Here is a 15100-nt window from a genome sequence, read left to right as displayed (position 1 = left end):
ATTTGGTATATTTGCATTGTACGGCAAACGGCACGCGCCGCTTTCCAACCTTTTCAAACCCAACCATTGTGCCCGTTAATCGCTCATAATATCCAATAAAATTTTACGACCTACAACCAAATTGAAACTACAATAATATAAATATTTCCCCTAACATTTCAGTGTTTTATATAAATCTGTTACCTAGGTGTGATTCGCAAGTAAACTGACCGCCGCGCGCTACTGACCAAAAGCCTATTACTATTTGGCGCGCAACTGTCCTGTAGGATTAAGCCCACCCGTAGATTTTTCTGACCGCGGCGCGCAAGTGACCCATGCCCTTTATTCAATCTCCTTGGAGATGATTGTCAAAACAGACCTTTTTTTTTTAATTTTTCATAAATCCTTTTACACCAAATTTCTCAACTTACATCGATATGCAAAAAATTGTGTGTACCTACAGCACGTTATGAAAGTCTTTTTATGAAAGTCGTTTTTTTACTTATTTGCTTGATTAACTCGGACTGCGCCCTCGTTAATCAAACTCAAATTCACGAAAAAAAGTGGGACTTTCTTAACTAGTTGTACAAATAATTATAATCATGATATCTATATCTCTCATCGTCATCACAATTACATTTTCTTTGTCGAATATGGAGCTGAAACCACAGTGTAGAGCTATAAGAATCAGTGTTTCACTCGGCGGCGGCACCTTTTATCTTTTTGCCATCAAATTGCACTGCGCAACTCACCCACGAGTTGCCAGTGGCGTAGTCAATTCCAAACCAACGGGTAGATGTGAGAGTTAAAACTAAGCCGGTGGGAATAAGGGAATACATAAATTAAACAATTTTTATATATACAGGTGCGTCCTAAAAAACGCCGCAAGTCATATCTCCGTTATTTATGGCTCAATTTAAATAAAACAAAAACTGGAATAAATCACTTTAAAAACTCAATAAGCACAACATAGACTATTGTTTTTTCAAAAAGTCATTCAAGGTCAGGTCAGGTCAAAAAAGAATGTTGACTATCATCAGTCAACATTCTTTTTTCAAATAGTTTGGTATATTTTTTTTATTCATATTTTGAAGGAGATTATTTTTCTGAATCCAACGGTATGCCGCACGTTAGAATGCGCTTAATAGTAACCGAGAAAATAAATAAATAAAATAGCAAATAGCAGCGGTCTTCCCACTGCGCAGTCACCTGCGAGTTCGTCAGCTGATTTGAGATCTGTGACCATTTGAACCCGCGAATGAAACTACTGATTCTTATAGCTCTATACTGTGCTGAAACTAATCACTTAATCAGTTGACGAAGAGCGCGAACTCAAGAATAATTAAAAATTGAAATATTAATTATATTTAATGAATAAAGAGATTTGCCATTTATTAAAACAGATACAAATATTTTAATTGTAGTTATTGCAACGACATAACATAAATTTGATGTTATTCTTTCAATAAAGTAGAAGTTCATGGAGGATACAGGTTCAATAAGACTATAATTATTATAAGTTTGAAATTAATTTTGGGAAAATATTGTTGTACATTGGTTTACTCACAACTGAAACACAAAAATTTTAGATATCTAGGCTTTTAAATTATCATACAATTACTGAAGCATGGAAAAGACAGAACTGTGTTTTCTACTATTTATTGGAGCTACATATTCATTTAGCGATATTGTTACCTTCCGTAAAGCAAATGAAATTTTCTGCATCACGCGAGACGTAACATTACCTACTTTTATATCTCCGCCACTTATTGAGAACTCGATAGAATCATTAAGTTTGTTATCTGGAGAAGATTGGAGTTACGATAACTGGATTTTGATAGACGGAAGTAATTCTTCATCAGGATCTGTAACAGATAAACGATGGGAAAGTAAGTACATACTTCGTATTATTTGTTATAGAAAATATAAACAGGTGTATTTTGATGGCACATTAATATATTAAATAACTAAAATTAAAATTAAAACAACTAGGCATATGTGAATATAATGTGAAAAGCATAGTCTCTTATTACATCTATTAGTTGATGGTAATATGGCTATCAAGAAAGTAAATTTTTCATTTCGTTTTTAGAAAAAAATTAAAAACCTGTATGTATCACATATTTTTTGTTCTTTTACTTCTTCTACTGATCAAATTATAATACATATTCGGCATTTTACATACATACATATTTAATAAAAAATAGGAAAAGAAACCTATTGTTGCCATATAAAAAAATTAATATTGGTTACAGAAAGGTAAATTAACTTTTAGATATTTATTAATAAAGAACAAATAGTAAACAATAACTTATATTTACTTCAAAAAACTGGATGAAACAGTTAGTCTACATTTACAATTCAGAAAAATAGTTAGCGGTTTATTATTTATTTTGATTTGCCCTGCTTTAGATTTTGCGGTAATTAAAACAAATTACAAAAAATTTACCTCCGTCAAGTCAGTGTCCTTTTCACTACATTTACCAGGGGAAGTAGAATTATTTGTCAATGACCACCAGGATCTCGATTTCACCCCTTTAAAAGAATTAAAAAATGAATGGTATCATATCTCCATTTTTTTAAGAAACAATTGCGTTCATTACTTGTTGAACGATAACGTAATCAAATCAGTGGAGGAATTTAATCCGCACGAAATTACTGTTAAAACTGAGACTGACATCTTTTGGAAAATACACGACTGTGAGTATCCAAATATAGCAGTACTTAAGTTAACCTATTAACTCATAACTTTTCAGATCAGATTATGATGTCGGAAAGTGTTACGGATGGAAAACATGCAACATTAAAACTCCCTTATACTGAAAATTCTTGTTTCTTGTTGTACCTATCGTTATGTGAAAAATGTGTTCTGAAAATTCCAGAATTGAACCGAATTTATAATTCCACAAATGACCTAAGTTTTTTACATTCTTGGCAAGTCTATCAACTTGAAATAGACACTGGTGTAGAACATTTGAGTTTTTATAAAACAACAACAGACAATAGTGCGTTTGGATACTGGGGAATAGATTTACACGAATGTCCTATAAATGATACGGGTAAATATGTTTGTTTTATTTATTTTTTTACAAATTCATAGAACATCGTTATGTATAATAAGACTCTATGAGAAGACAAAGATATGAGAGAACAACGTTTATTATTATTATTAGTGCACAAGCACATTATAGAATGTATCATACATAGTTATCCTTGATAGCATTTTTGTTTGCTCTTACGGTACTATTTCTTCTACTTTGGTCGCATTAATTTGATAAAAACGTGGATAAAAACTTAAAAATCTTATTATGAAATAATCTAGGGACTTTTGTGTGGCATGAGTTATGGTGGCATTTATATCAAATGTCAAGTGTTTTAATTGTTAACAGGAACTCGCTATAGATGCCGGACGCCGCCGCCGGCCAGCATGTTATTACAGCAATATCAACGTACTACGTATAAAAAAAAAACAAAAACAGTTTGACAAAATGCTCTTTATGATACCAAAGTAGAAACCTGTTTTTGGTAACTTTTAGCTTTTGTTATATTGGCAAAATCAGCCGTTTGACGTCAGGCGTCAAGGTAACCAGTGAAACTACGAAGAAAATTTAGTAAAATAACCTTACATTTTTATGAAAAATGTCTCTAAGGACAACGTAACATTTTATCTGCCCCGCCCATTTCATTTTCTTATTTACCAATCATATAGATTGTTAAGACGATCTGATTTACACAGTAAAAATTTCTGACATTCGAATTGTCTTAATGACATTTTGGTAATTGTTCACTTTAACTACTTCTGGAATTTTCGCGTTTTTTCTGGCTAGACAGCCTCAGGACGTCCTCCTACATCGTTTCCCACCAGTCAAACCTTGTGCAAATGAAAATTTTCCTTACCCTTTAGTTATACTAAGACTTGGCGCGACCTTGACGCGACCTTGAAACACAACAAGAGAGAAAAAAAGGCATTTGCACAAGGTTTGAATGGTGGGAAACGATCTAGGAGGACGCCCTGAGGCTGTCTAGCCAGAAAAAACGCGAAAATTCCAGAAGTAGTTAAAGTGAACAATTACCGACATTTTATTTTTTAGAACCTAAAACAATAATTGTGGACTTGACAGCAAAATTCTAACCTTAACTTTTTTACGTGGCAAATGTGATGAAAAGTTGTACAGATTGAATCTGGCTTTGATTCTGATTGGTCAATTTTAGTGGGCGGAGCAGATAAAAAGTTATAACGGCAATACTATACCTACCAACCCACGCGAAAGTCCCTAGTCAAATATGAAAGCTTGAGCAGCTGAAATTTCAGGAATTAGTAAAGCAAAATAGATAAAATAGTATATTATACTCGTATACTTGTTAAAAAAGTAGAAACATAAATTTAACGGTTTATACATTTTTCACTTCTAATAAATTTCTGTTTAGTTGCTCACAAGGTAAATGCATCTGAAATAGAAGAAAACAATTATTTATGTTACCGTTTGAACGACGAATATAAAATGGAACGCCAAATAGAACAGAATTTTACAAGTCGGAACGGAGAATGCATTTGGGGATATGATAACAGTAAGTGTGAATTTTGAGCATTATTTTTACTTCATATTGTGTACACTTCACTAAAAATTTTATTTATGGAGTTTTTATTGATTCAAAAATGTTATGTACTTAAGTTGATTAATTATAAGTGAACTAGTAGTCAATCAACCTTAAAATAAAAAGTTATAATTTTGTACCATAATATTAATTAATTAATATAAGATAAACATTTTTACAGCAAGCGAGTTATTCCAAAGAGAGTGCAAATGGGCATGTAATTTATGTAATAATCTCACCATTGGGGATTCTGCTACAGGTAAATCAATGATATTTTTAGAATAAATTAGAATCTGATTTTTATACCGGGTGTCCCCTCTCAAAGTCGAACGTAGGCAATTAACATTGTGCATTTAGTTTACAGGTATTATGCCATTATTTCTATACACCAATAATATTAAAGAATTAGTAATAATAATATTGAAGTAATTAACTGTTTTAGCATTTTTTATTATGGATTCCTTGAAAAGTAATACTAAAGAAAGATAAAATTACATTAAAGTTTCAAATAACCCCCCTTTTGAAATAAACAATACTCCAATATGTTACAAAAAGCATTTCTTACACTTGCCAACTGGTTCTCAGTAATTAACTTGCACTCGGCAGTTATTGCGCAATAATTTCATCCTTCTATTAATAGCATTACCTTACCTGTAAGTTCAATTGGCGAGTAGAAATCAGCAACGTTCAACACAACGTTATTGCCTATGTTCGAATTTGAGAATACACAGGCTTGTATAATCTTAAATTGAATATTGTCGACAATTTTGGTTACACAAATAGTGCAAATATTGTTTCTTTTAACTACACCCTGCAATCAAAATACATGGAAATATTTAAACACGTAAGTACTGAATACCCCCGCCTCAATGGAAAAATATGCATTTTTTGAAAAAACTAAGACATGCATGACAATTTAGACAATAAATTGTGGACACCCCACTGTCTTGGTTTCATAGTAAAAATCATAAAAGCAATAGTAAAGTCATACACTCGTGTATGACAAAAAAGGATCTTCTTATCGGAGGTTGGGTTGGCGTAGATTACTCAATAGTTGCAGCTCTACAAACGGTGCAGTATAGCAGTGTATTAATAATCGTGTACAGCTTGCCCATTGTAGCTTGAGCTGTGAGGGATGCGCAAAGTTGAATAAAGAGGTCCGATAAAGAGGTCCTGGAACCAGCAAAGAAATGCGACAAAATTAGTGTTAGACCACTGCGCATCCGGCTCTCACAGCTCAAGCTACAATGGGGAAGCTGTACTTGTTATTAAGTCGTTTAAAATGGCAAATTTTACAAACGTGGAATTAACGGATATGGTGCTCGCGTTCGTCCGGTGCGGCGGGGGGCAACGCGGTTCAAGCGCTATACCGGGAACAGTTTCTAGACAATTCAAAATGGTTTACTTCTCACGAAGCAACGGTTGAAAGATTGGAAAGTTTCATCAAAGAACGGAAGATCGTGGTAGAGATCATTTCCAGCCGGTAGGTACTGGATGTTGAACCACAGATTTTAGAAGCAGTCGAAGCAAATCCTGGAACAAGTAGGCGAAGACTCCAGCTAGGAGTTGAAATGTCTACAGGCGGCTCGACCGAGTCAAATGTAAGGTCATTTGAAGTATTTCTCACGATTTATTTGTCAATATTTACACGAAATATTTAATAATTAAAAGCGAAATAACGAAATTATTATCTAATATTTAACCGGTGCCACTGTGATTAACACAAGTCGCCCGTGCAATAGCAAGATGGCCGTTCAATGTTAAAAAGTAAACTTTAGACTTTAATAGACTTTTCTAATAGGTAGTATTGAATCTCCAAATACTAATAATATTGCAACAAGAGAACTAGGAACTACTGGTGCCTTAACATTTGAAAATTGTCATTTTACTGCTACTGCAGCAAAAGAAAATAAATGAGTTCATGTCCTATTTTTCTTTTGTGATCCGCTTGAAGATAAACTAGTAGATAGGTTTATGTCATTAAGAGAAGATCTTTTGGTGGTTCGCCTATTCGCCGACCATGACTTCGTCTCGGTCTTCAATCCCTGTGCTTAATATCGTGCGTTCATTTAAATGTATCCTCAAAGTTGGCGTTGGAGAGTTGAATTTAAATGAACGCACGATACAAAAAGACTCATTTCTACTCTTAATGATATAATCTACTATCATTTGGACATTTGCAATGCCATGGTTTCTTCCAATATACAATATATATACAAAACTAAATAACACCATATTCAATTCTTTTTTACAAAAATACACCGACAAGCACACTCCCGCAGAATCAACTGTTCAAAAGAATGATGTAGATGTAGTGTGGAAAGATGTACTTGATGAAATTAAGAAGACTGTAGGAAATGTGAATTTGTGTAGAGTTAGATGAAACTATAGATTCATATGGACATTACATTGCTCATTTAGTAATTGGAATGATAAACGGAGATTGCAAAACGAATACATATTGAGATAACCGGTTTTGAATTCAAACTAACCGCCAATAAAAACTATAGAAGTACGGGTGTCGTTACCGTCGGCGACCGCTTGGGGGCGGGGGTGAAAGTCGACAGGGGATGAACGGCCATGTTTTTTTAGAGACACTTTGGTCTTGACCGCAGAGTACTACAGAAGTACCGTGTTCTAATTGTGCGATTTTGGTCGTTTTTAATTGAACTGTGCTAAATGTTGCTACTAAAATTAATTCTGCTTCGCGCGAAATGTAGTTTAACAATAATAAGACACAAATGGGTCGCACGTGGGTTTCCACCATGTTTTACAAAATCCTCATTTATCTCGACCATCCCCATGTATTACGCTTTTAACATTTATAAGCTTGCGAAGGAGCGTAAGGCAGCCTGGTTCTAGTTTTGCTAAATTTATAAAATTGACGGATCACGTTTTCCTTTCGTTGTCAAAGCAGGTTTTACAATTCACTAATTTTCCTAAAGGAAAATGACTCCAAGTTTTAGCGTGGGTCTGTGGCTTTCACTTTGTATAAGCGCACTCCCTCATTTTTGATCCCCCTTTTAATTATTTCGAGTGACGCTTTTGGTGTAACCAGTATCTATTTATTGCTTAACACTTTAATCAAAAATTTAAAGTTTCCACTTTCCATCTCGGTAGCAACCAATTGGGTTTATATTTCAGGTATCTGCGCAGGCTTTTCCTTATCCAGGGATCTTCTGCATTTAGGTACTTCCATCGTTTAGTCCCGGGGCGCCCTCCATATTATTCAAGGGGGGCCCCTTGTCGATAAACCGGCTCAATTAAGCTAGGGTCGACCGGACTGTGTTGTTTTTTTGTTGTTATGTATGTGTTATTGGTTGTTACCACTTTTCCATCCCAAACTGAAAGCGTTCTGAGATTACTCCGTCAACAAAGCTTTGTCGCGGTTTCGTCTGCATTTTCCAGTTGCTGTAAATGTCAATTCTTCCTTATCGCGAGGGTCTCTCTCTGTTTGAGGGGTTTAGTTTCTCCTAACATCTAATCGTTGAACACGACCTCGCGGCCCCTCGTTTAACATGTTGTGCCCCAAGAGAGACCCGAAAACCATAACGCTTGGCGGGGCTTGCTGAATGCTGGTCCGCAACGTCGCTCATGGTGTAAGTTGAATCCGAGTTCCTTGCCACAGAACTTCCGGAATGGTAATCTGTTCTCGAAGTTTGTGGTACTTGACAAGCGTCGTTTGTGTTTGCTTTGAAATAGCCATATTCAATTCAACCGATGAACTTAGAGGACCTCAATTTGTTGACTTAACGTAAAGCAGTTAGGACTTTTCCCTTAGCACCAAATCACGGGTAGGCGGGAAATGTTAAAGTCGTAAGGATAGGTACCACAGACCACCCGACCACACAAAGCCACTCGCTCCTTCTATAGCGTATCTGCCGCACATTGTAAATTAACTTGGAAAAAAAAGCAAACATGCTAAAGTTTTCGTCTAGTGCTCGCTCTCGCTCGAACGGTCCGAAGTAACTGCTTTTTTTTGTAATGTACGTGACCCTTCTGTTTTTCCTGAATTTTAGATTGTGTTGTTTATAAAATTAGTTTTGCTCAATTTTCAATAACTGTCCCGACCACGTTGTCACTTCGGACTTGTTCGTATTTTCAGGAGAGGTTTTAGCGGAGCCTCATTCGGGGGTCTGGGAGAATGGCCAGAGCTCACCATTTTCCTAGAGTTCTAAATGAGTAGTCTTCTCACATTTGGGGAGACTTGGGTGCCCTCTCCCGAGACGTTTTATTATTCAGGAATCCCGGCGTTAACGAAAATCATAACTTTGAATAAATAGCTGGTTTTAATTATTGTGTTGTTTTATTTGCACTCTTCTGTGTGGTTCACAAACCCTGTTGGAACGAATCTGGTAATGTTTAATTTGTATTAAAAAAAAAAACACAACGTAGGGAAATTAATAAGGTACGATCACGCGCTCTTGGCCATTTTTGAATTTCGCGGGTTTTATTTTTATTGTGTAGGTTGGTAGAAAAAAAAATGAGATGGCCGCTTGGTGGGAATTTTGAATTACCCACTTGGTTCATCACTATATTTATTTAGTTTCAAGCAGTTGGAACAAATGAACAATAATACCGTCTGTTATAGTTTGTCCAGCGAGAGATTGGTTGACATAAAAATCATTAAATTCTACGTAGAGAAAATAGTAAATATATCCTTCAAGCCCTGAAATTATGCTCTAATTAAAATATTCTGGTGTATGTAGTGTTGTAGTGTTGGGTTACAAGCCTACAATTTAATCTTTCGCTGAATGAAGTATAAGTACAAGATTTATTCATGATTTTTTTTACCAAACCCAGGACCAAGTGACAAAATATGACTTATGCTACTGTGCCGCAGCATATTATATTAAAATCTTGTTCAAATTTAAAAGTACTGTATGAAAACTTAATTCATTGCACGTGTTTAGCATATGGGCTTAATCGTGTGGCCGAAACCATCAGATCACAGTTTCCTTTGGTAAATACTTTGGTCAAAACGGGCAAGAAAATGTTTTTAGAATCTCCATTGAGAGTTCAAATGTTTCGGGAAAGAATGCCAGATGTACCTCTTCCTCCTGAACCCATTGTAATGAGAGAAGGAACCTGGCTAGGTGTTGCTTGCTATTATGCCGAGCACTTTGATTCACTCAAAGATATTGTGTTAGAGTTCCCTGAATTCCCCTCCGAAGCGATTAAAGAATGTCAAAATGTTTTGAAAGATAAAACACTTGAAAAAATTTAGCCTTCATAAAAGCAAACTATTATTTTGTCAGTACAGCTATAAAGAAGTTCGAAACTAAAGAGCTTACTTTGGTAGTTACACTTATAGTACAAGAAATGTATTTTAAACATGTGCTTCTGCTAACAATTTTCATATTTTGGAATATAGTTTACAGTTTAAATAATTCTTCACTTTTTCCTTTTTATTTTCCTTTCAGAAAATGTGAAGAAATCATCTGCTAATGCCCGCTCTTCCTGGAAAATCATGTCGACTATTGCCACATTTATCTCTCTAGGGGCCGGTTTCACCAACTGGTCAGTTAAAGTTAACTGTGGGTAAAAATGCTTCATTACTTTAGTTACTTATTGTTTAATGTTTTCGTAAATTTTAATCAGTAGTTAAATTTAGCTCACGTTGGTGGAACCGGCCCTAAATCTTTACTAATGAATGTTATTAGCGTCGCATTCACTTCTCTGCACTTAAGTACAAGAACAAATACAAATAAACGGACAAAAAAATTATACAAAAAAAAAGCTAAATTAAAACGAATAAAAAGAAATAAAAAAGCAGTAACAAGAGTAGAAGAATGAACAAGAGAAGACACTGGGTGTGATACAAAGTTGATAGAGAATGAAAGTTTCTCTTAAGTTAAATATACAGGGTGTCTCAGCTAAGACTTTCGAGCCTAATATCTCGGTTATTTGACAACGGATTTTTATGAAATTTGAAACGCTTATATTTTAGACGGTGAAGGTTCAATTAGTAATAATAAAATTACTTCAAGTACAAAATGTAATTTTAACACACGTTTCCTTTATTGAAAATTAAGCGCAACTATTATTAGATTGTTAAACATTAAAAAATAGGTGTCTACACAAAAAATTAACTAAATCACTCATCTGATTCAACGAAAAGATTAGGTTTTGTTGTTAAAAATTTAATCTAAATTTTGAAAGTATTTGAGCAGTTACCTTTTGAAACAATTGATGAAAAGTTCCCAAGCAACATTTTGTACACCCCTTAAAATCTGTCAAATCTGCCTTATTAGAAAAGTCAAATTGTGTAAATTTATTGAAAATACTGTAAAAATAGACTACAAAGGCAGAAATTTCAATATTGTTCAAAAAGGAAATTATTTTTACTTATGGAGAGTGTCGTAAGAACTTCAATGATACAGTTCGTTTTCTCGTGGAACACTATTCAAATGTAGGTTTTACAAAATTTAAGGTTCAGAGAGTCGTCAATTTATTTGAAGACACAGGAAGCGTAGTACCTTGCTAAATTATCCCGATCGTGTTTTAGTCCTTTATGGAAGAATTAAAGCATCCAGTATAATAAATTACGTCCAAATGTTGTCTTTAACTTTGTAAGTGTTTCTGAGGTTAGAAAGAGAAATGTCAAATATGTCATCTGCGTTTGTGCGAAAAGGGGGACCAAAATTCGACGATAGTGCGCGTTTGTTTCATCTGCAGCCACGTTTAACACAGTTTTTTTCTTTTTTCTTGCAAACCAGACGTCTTCCAAGGACGAGTTTCTCCTTACAGCATTTTTTATTGACGATCAATTTTTTGATATAAATCTTAAGCGATTCAACATTTTAAAAAGGCATATAAAAATTACGTTTTTAAGACTTGGGTTATTGCATTAATGAGATTTTACTCTTCACCGTCTAAAATATCTGCATCTTAAATTTCATAAAAATCCGTTGGAAAATAACCGAGATATTAGACACCCTGTATATTTATTTATCGTTTTTTTTTTTTGTATTATCGTGCGAATGCAGTGGTCAGTTGTGCTTATTGTTAGTTAAATTTTATGCTTTCACTATACAGTATGATTCTAATTGTAAATTAAACATACTGTGTATGAACAAGCAGATCATTTTCAGATTATTTTCATCTTGATTTTATTTTTAGTTTGCAAGGATTTCCACTTATACATAGTTATAAACTAAAAAATATGCTCTAATGTTAACAAAAAGCCAACATAACTTTTGAAAAATCAGTATGTAATCGGTGGTTGTGGCTGCAGGATTTTATTAAGTTTCTGGTAGAGTCCTGTGGTCATGGTTGCCGATTTCCTTTCGGATTCTGAATCGGTTCTTTTATATGATATTTTTATTTTCGGAATGTATGTTTATTTATTATATATTTTTTCGTTCTGTATTGTAGCATTTTTTTTTTGTATTTCAATAGCGTATGCTAATAAAGTATATATTATTATTTTTATTTGAAAATGTAGTGTAGTATAAAATTAATAAATTTTTCGTAATAATCTTATTTTGGGTGATATTTGTCATCATGCTGAACCAAAAGGATTAAGTTAATCTAAAAAATGTAAGTACCCCGGACGAACAGAAATCTAATTTTGATTTGGCGTTGTGATAATATCGAAAATTCTCGCAGGCGGATTTTGTAGGTCGAAGCACAACCAAACATGATAAGATTTTATTTTACTTAAATAATTTTGATTTGGCCCTTAAATCTTATATCAAAAATTAACAAACAAAAATTAGTAACTAATCAAAAACAATCGTTTTGACGATTTTGATTCATCCATTGTCTTTGTTTTTTTTTTTTTTTGAGAAATAATGGATATTATTATTTTTTATTTTTTTTTTAATGTAATGTTGAAATAATCGGCTGCATTGTTAAGGAAGGGAACAGAAAACTTTATGAATGCATCAATATTTTTCGGCTTCCCTAAAGGGTAAACATACCTTTACCCTTTACTTTAGGTAAGTTAGCTGCGATTTGCCGACGGATGTTATAAATTTCTGGGAGATTTTTACAACATCGGTGGCAGGGACGGTTGATTTTCTGCCTTTACAGTTACTTTAAAATTAAAGTGTTCATACGTTAATTGAATTTAGTGCAAAAAATAGTACATCATTATAGTCTAATAAGAAGAGTATTGGCGTACGCCCGTGTTTGGAGCACGAAGCGAAATTTTAGATGACAATGTATTTTTGCAAGAAGGTGTTAATTCTCCAAATGAGACTAAATTTCAACATTAAAATCGATAAAACACCGAGGTTTCGATTGCAGTTTCTATGATATAGATATTATCAATGAAAGACGATATTGTTTAAATAGTAGATTATATTATTAAGAATAGAATTGAGAAGTAAGGTTGAAAACCGAGACGAAGTCGAGGTTGCCAACTGGGCAAATTGATATTATTTAAATTTGAAGATTCTGATATGGGTTGACCGTTTAATGCGGATATCATTTAGTTTACAGTAGATTTGTATCTACAGTGCCTTTTTTTTAACGCTGGCCATAGGGATTTACATGCTAAAAAGTTTAGGGTCTGTTAATGAGCTTTTTATTAGGAATTTTTAGGTGAAATTTGGTAAGATATTTAATTAGTATTTTATAAATCAATTTCAGTTCGGCCCATCGTACAAAACAAAATAATCACGGAATTAGAGCAAAAATAGGTTTATTAAATTTACCACGTGGCTTGCCAAGTAGGCTGACGTAATGTAAACTCAACAAACGTCAAACAGTAATAATTTTCAATGTACACCTTTTCAAATAAAGAACTGATTAAATGGGAATGTGCAGTTTTATTTCATAAACATAAAACATAGGAAATCATAATTAAAATTCTACTTCAACAATATTAAACTATTTTAATTATTTTTGAATTTTCGTTTCATAAATTGTCCAAACTGTCTATCTATATAACGATTATAAAACCTTCTGGGCAAGAAATAATGTAATAAATTAAAAATACTTTTTTTAATTAATTCCGTATAATTCTGTAGTATAAAATAAACTTAAATTGATTTATAAAATACTAATCTAAAATCCTGCCAAATTTCACTTAAAAATTTCTGCTAAAAAGCTTATTAACACGATCCAAAGTTTTTGTCATGTAAATCTCTATGGCCAGCGTTAAAAAAAAAGGCACTCTATATGTTAACATCTGGATGTTTACCTACCTAGAGTGGTCCAACACTTACCATTTTTACGATTACACGTTTAATAATTGTCCAAAAATTCTGAAACTCTGTAGGCAGAATCTACAATTAATATTCTATGATTGAGCATGATCAATTTTTTTTCAATTAAATTTTTGTGATGGAGCTAACTTTATAGCGATTTAATATCAAATTGGTCCAAATATTGAAAGCTTTTTTTTTCTCTACTAGTTACAGAACTCCTCACCTTTTTGATTGATCCACTTCCGACTTTGAATTATAATTAGGAAATAGTGAAAATTGCGATCAAATATCAAGTTAAAGAAAGCTGGAATCCAAGACCGTTTATGGTAGAGCTGAATAGGATAGCTCGTAATGTGATGGCCCCCCAATAAATCTTTTTGACGCAGGGCTGTCGGCCCCCCCGAAACCATTTGGGTGCAACTGAACTGCGCACAAAATCCATTAGATCCTTAATCCGACACTCAAACTGCGCTCAAGAAATTTTTTCTACCTGGACTGACCTTTACAAACACCTGAACTGCGCTCAGTATCCAAAAGGATTAGAGAGATGGTGAAGTAACCATTGATTCAAATTCCTTTTCCCTCACAAATCAAATTATTTATTTCAATATTTTTACAAAATGTAAATATTTATATTATAATACGAGTACATAACATAAAAAGTAATATATTTAAAGTTTGTCTAAACATAAGTGAATTTTATGGTTTTAACATCTGAAGTACTTTATGAGGGATTTTAGGGTTGTTCACGACAAATCCATCACAACAGAATATTTACCTACCCTGTCGTAAATTTTGCAACGCGTGCCTGTCTTTGTTAAACGAAAAGCTGCAGATTTGGTTATTGCCACTTTTACAACATCCCTCATAAAGTACTTCAGTTGTTAAAACCGTAAAATTCACTTATGTTTAGACAAACTTTACCTATTACAAATTCGCAATACTACTAAATTTATACGAAATACATTTAACAAAATTATAACGTGATATTTCATGCCTATCTAACTGTATAATTTTTGATCGGATAAACTTCTGTTTTAACAATATTTCCCGTCGAATATATTTCTTTTCATTTCGCTTAATAGAATTAAGTTTTACATATGTGTCGGTTTGCATTTCCAACAATACTTTTAAAAATGAATGTATGTTTGGATATGGGCTTGAATTTTCTCTTTTAAATTTAGAATGGAAAGATTCGCATGTGTTTGTCGTCCTTAAAATGCTGCAACTGTTTTCCGCCCATATCTCTGGGGGAAATTTAGACTCACTGTCGATGTAATTGTCAACCAAATAATCAGCAAACTGGCCAAGTTTCGAATTTTCTGGTTTTTCGCACATGAAATCTTCCGCGAAACAATCTCCCACTT

General features: G+C 33.6%; 1 protein-coding gene across 1 annotated transcript; it reads left to right on the top strand.

The window, feature by feature from the left end:
* Window positions 1–1606: 1606 nt before the first annotated feature.
* On the top strand, window positions 1607–12003 carry LOC138129538 (uncharacterized). The gene is made up of 6 exons (XM_069045849.1): window positions 1607–1868; window positions 2392–2679; window positions 2736–3038; window positions 4408–4548; window positions 4757–4834; window positions 9999–12003. Exons 1-6 carry the CDS (start codon window positions 1607–1609, stop codon window positions 10118–10120), a joined length of 1194 nt encoding a protein of 397 aa, XP_068901950.1. The 3' UTR covers window positions 10121–12003.
* The last annotated feature ends 3097 nt before the right edge of the window (window positions 12004–15100 follow it).

Source organism: Tenebrio molitor, chromosome 4, assembly GCF_963966145.1.
Source record: "Tenebrio molitor chromosome 4, icTenMoli1.1, whole genome shotgun sequence".
Classification (NCBI taxonomy): Eukaryota; Metazoa; Arthropoda; class Insecta; order Coleoptera; family Tenebrionidae; genus Tenebrio; species Tenebrio molitor.
This window is presented reverse-complemented; position numbering and strand designations above follow the sequence as displayed.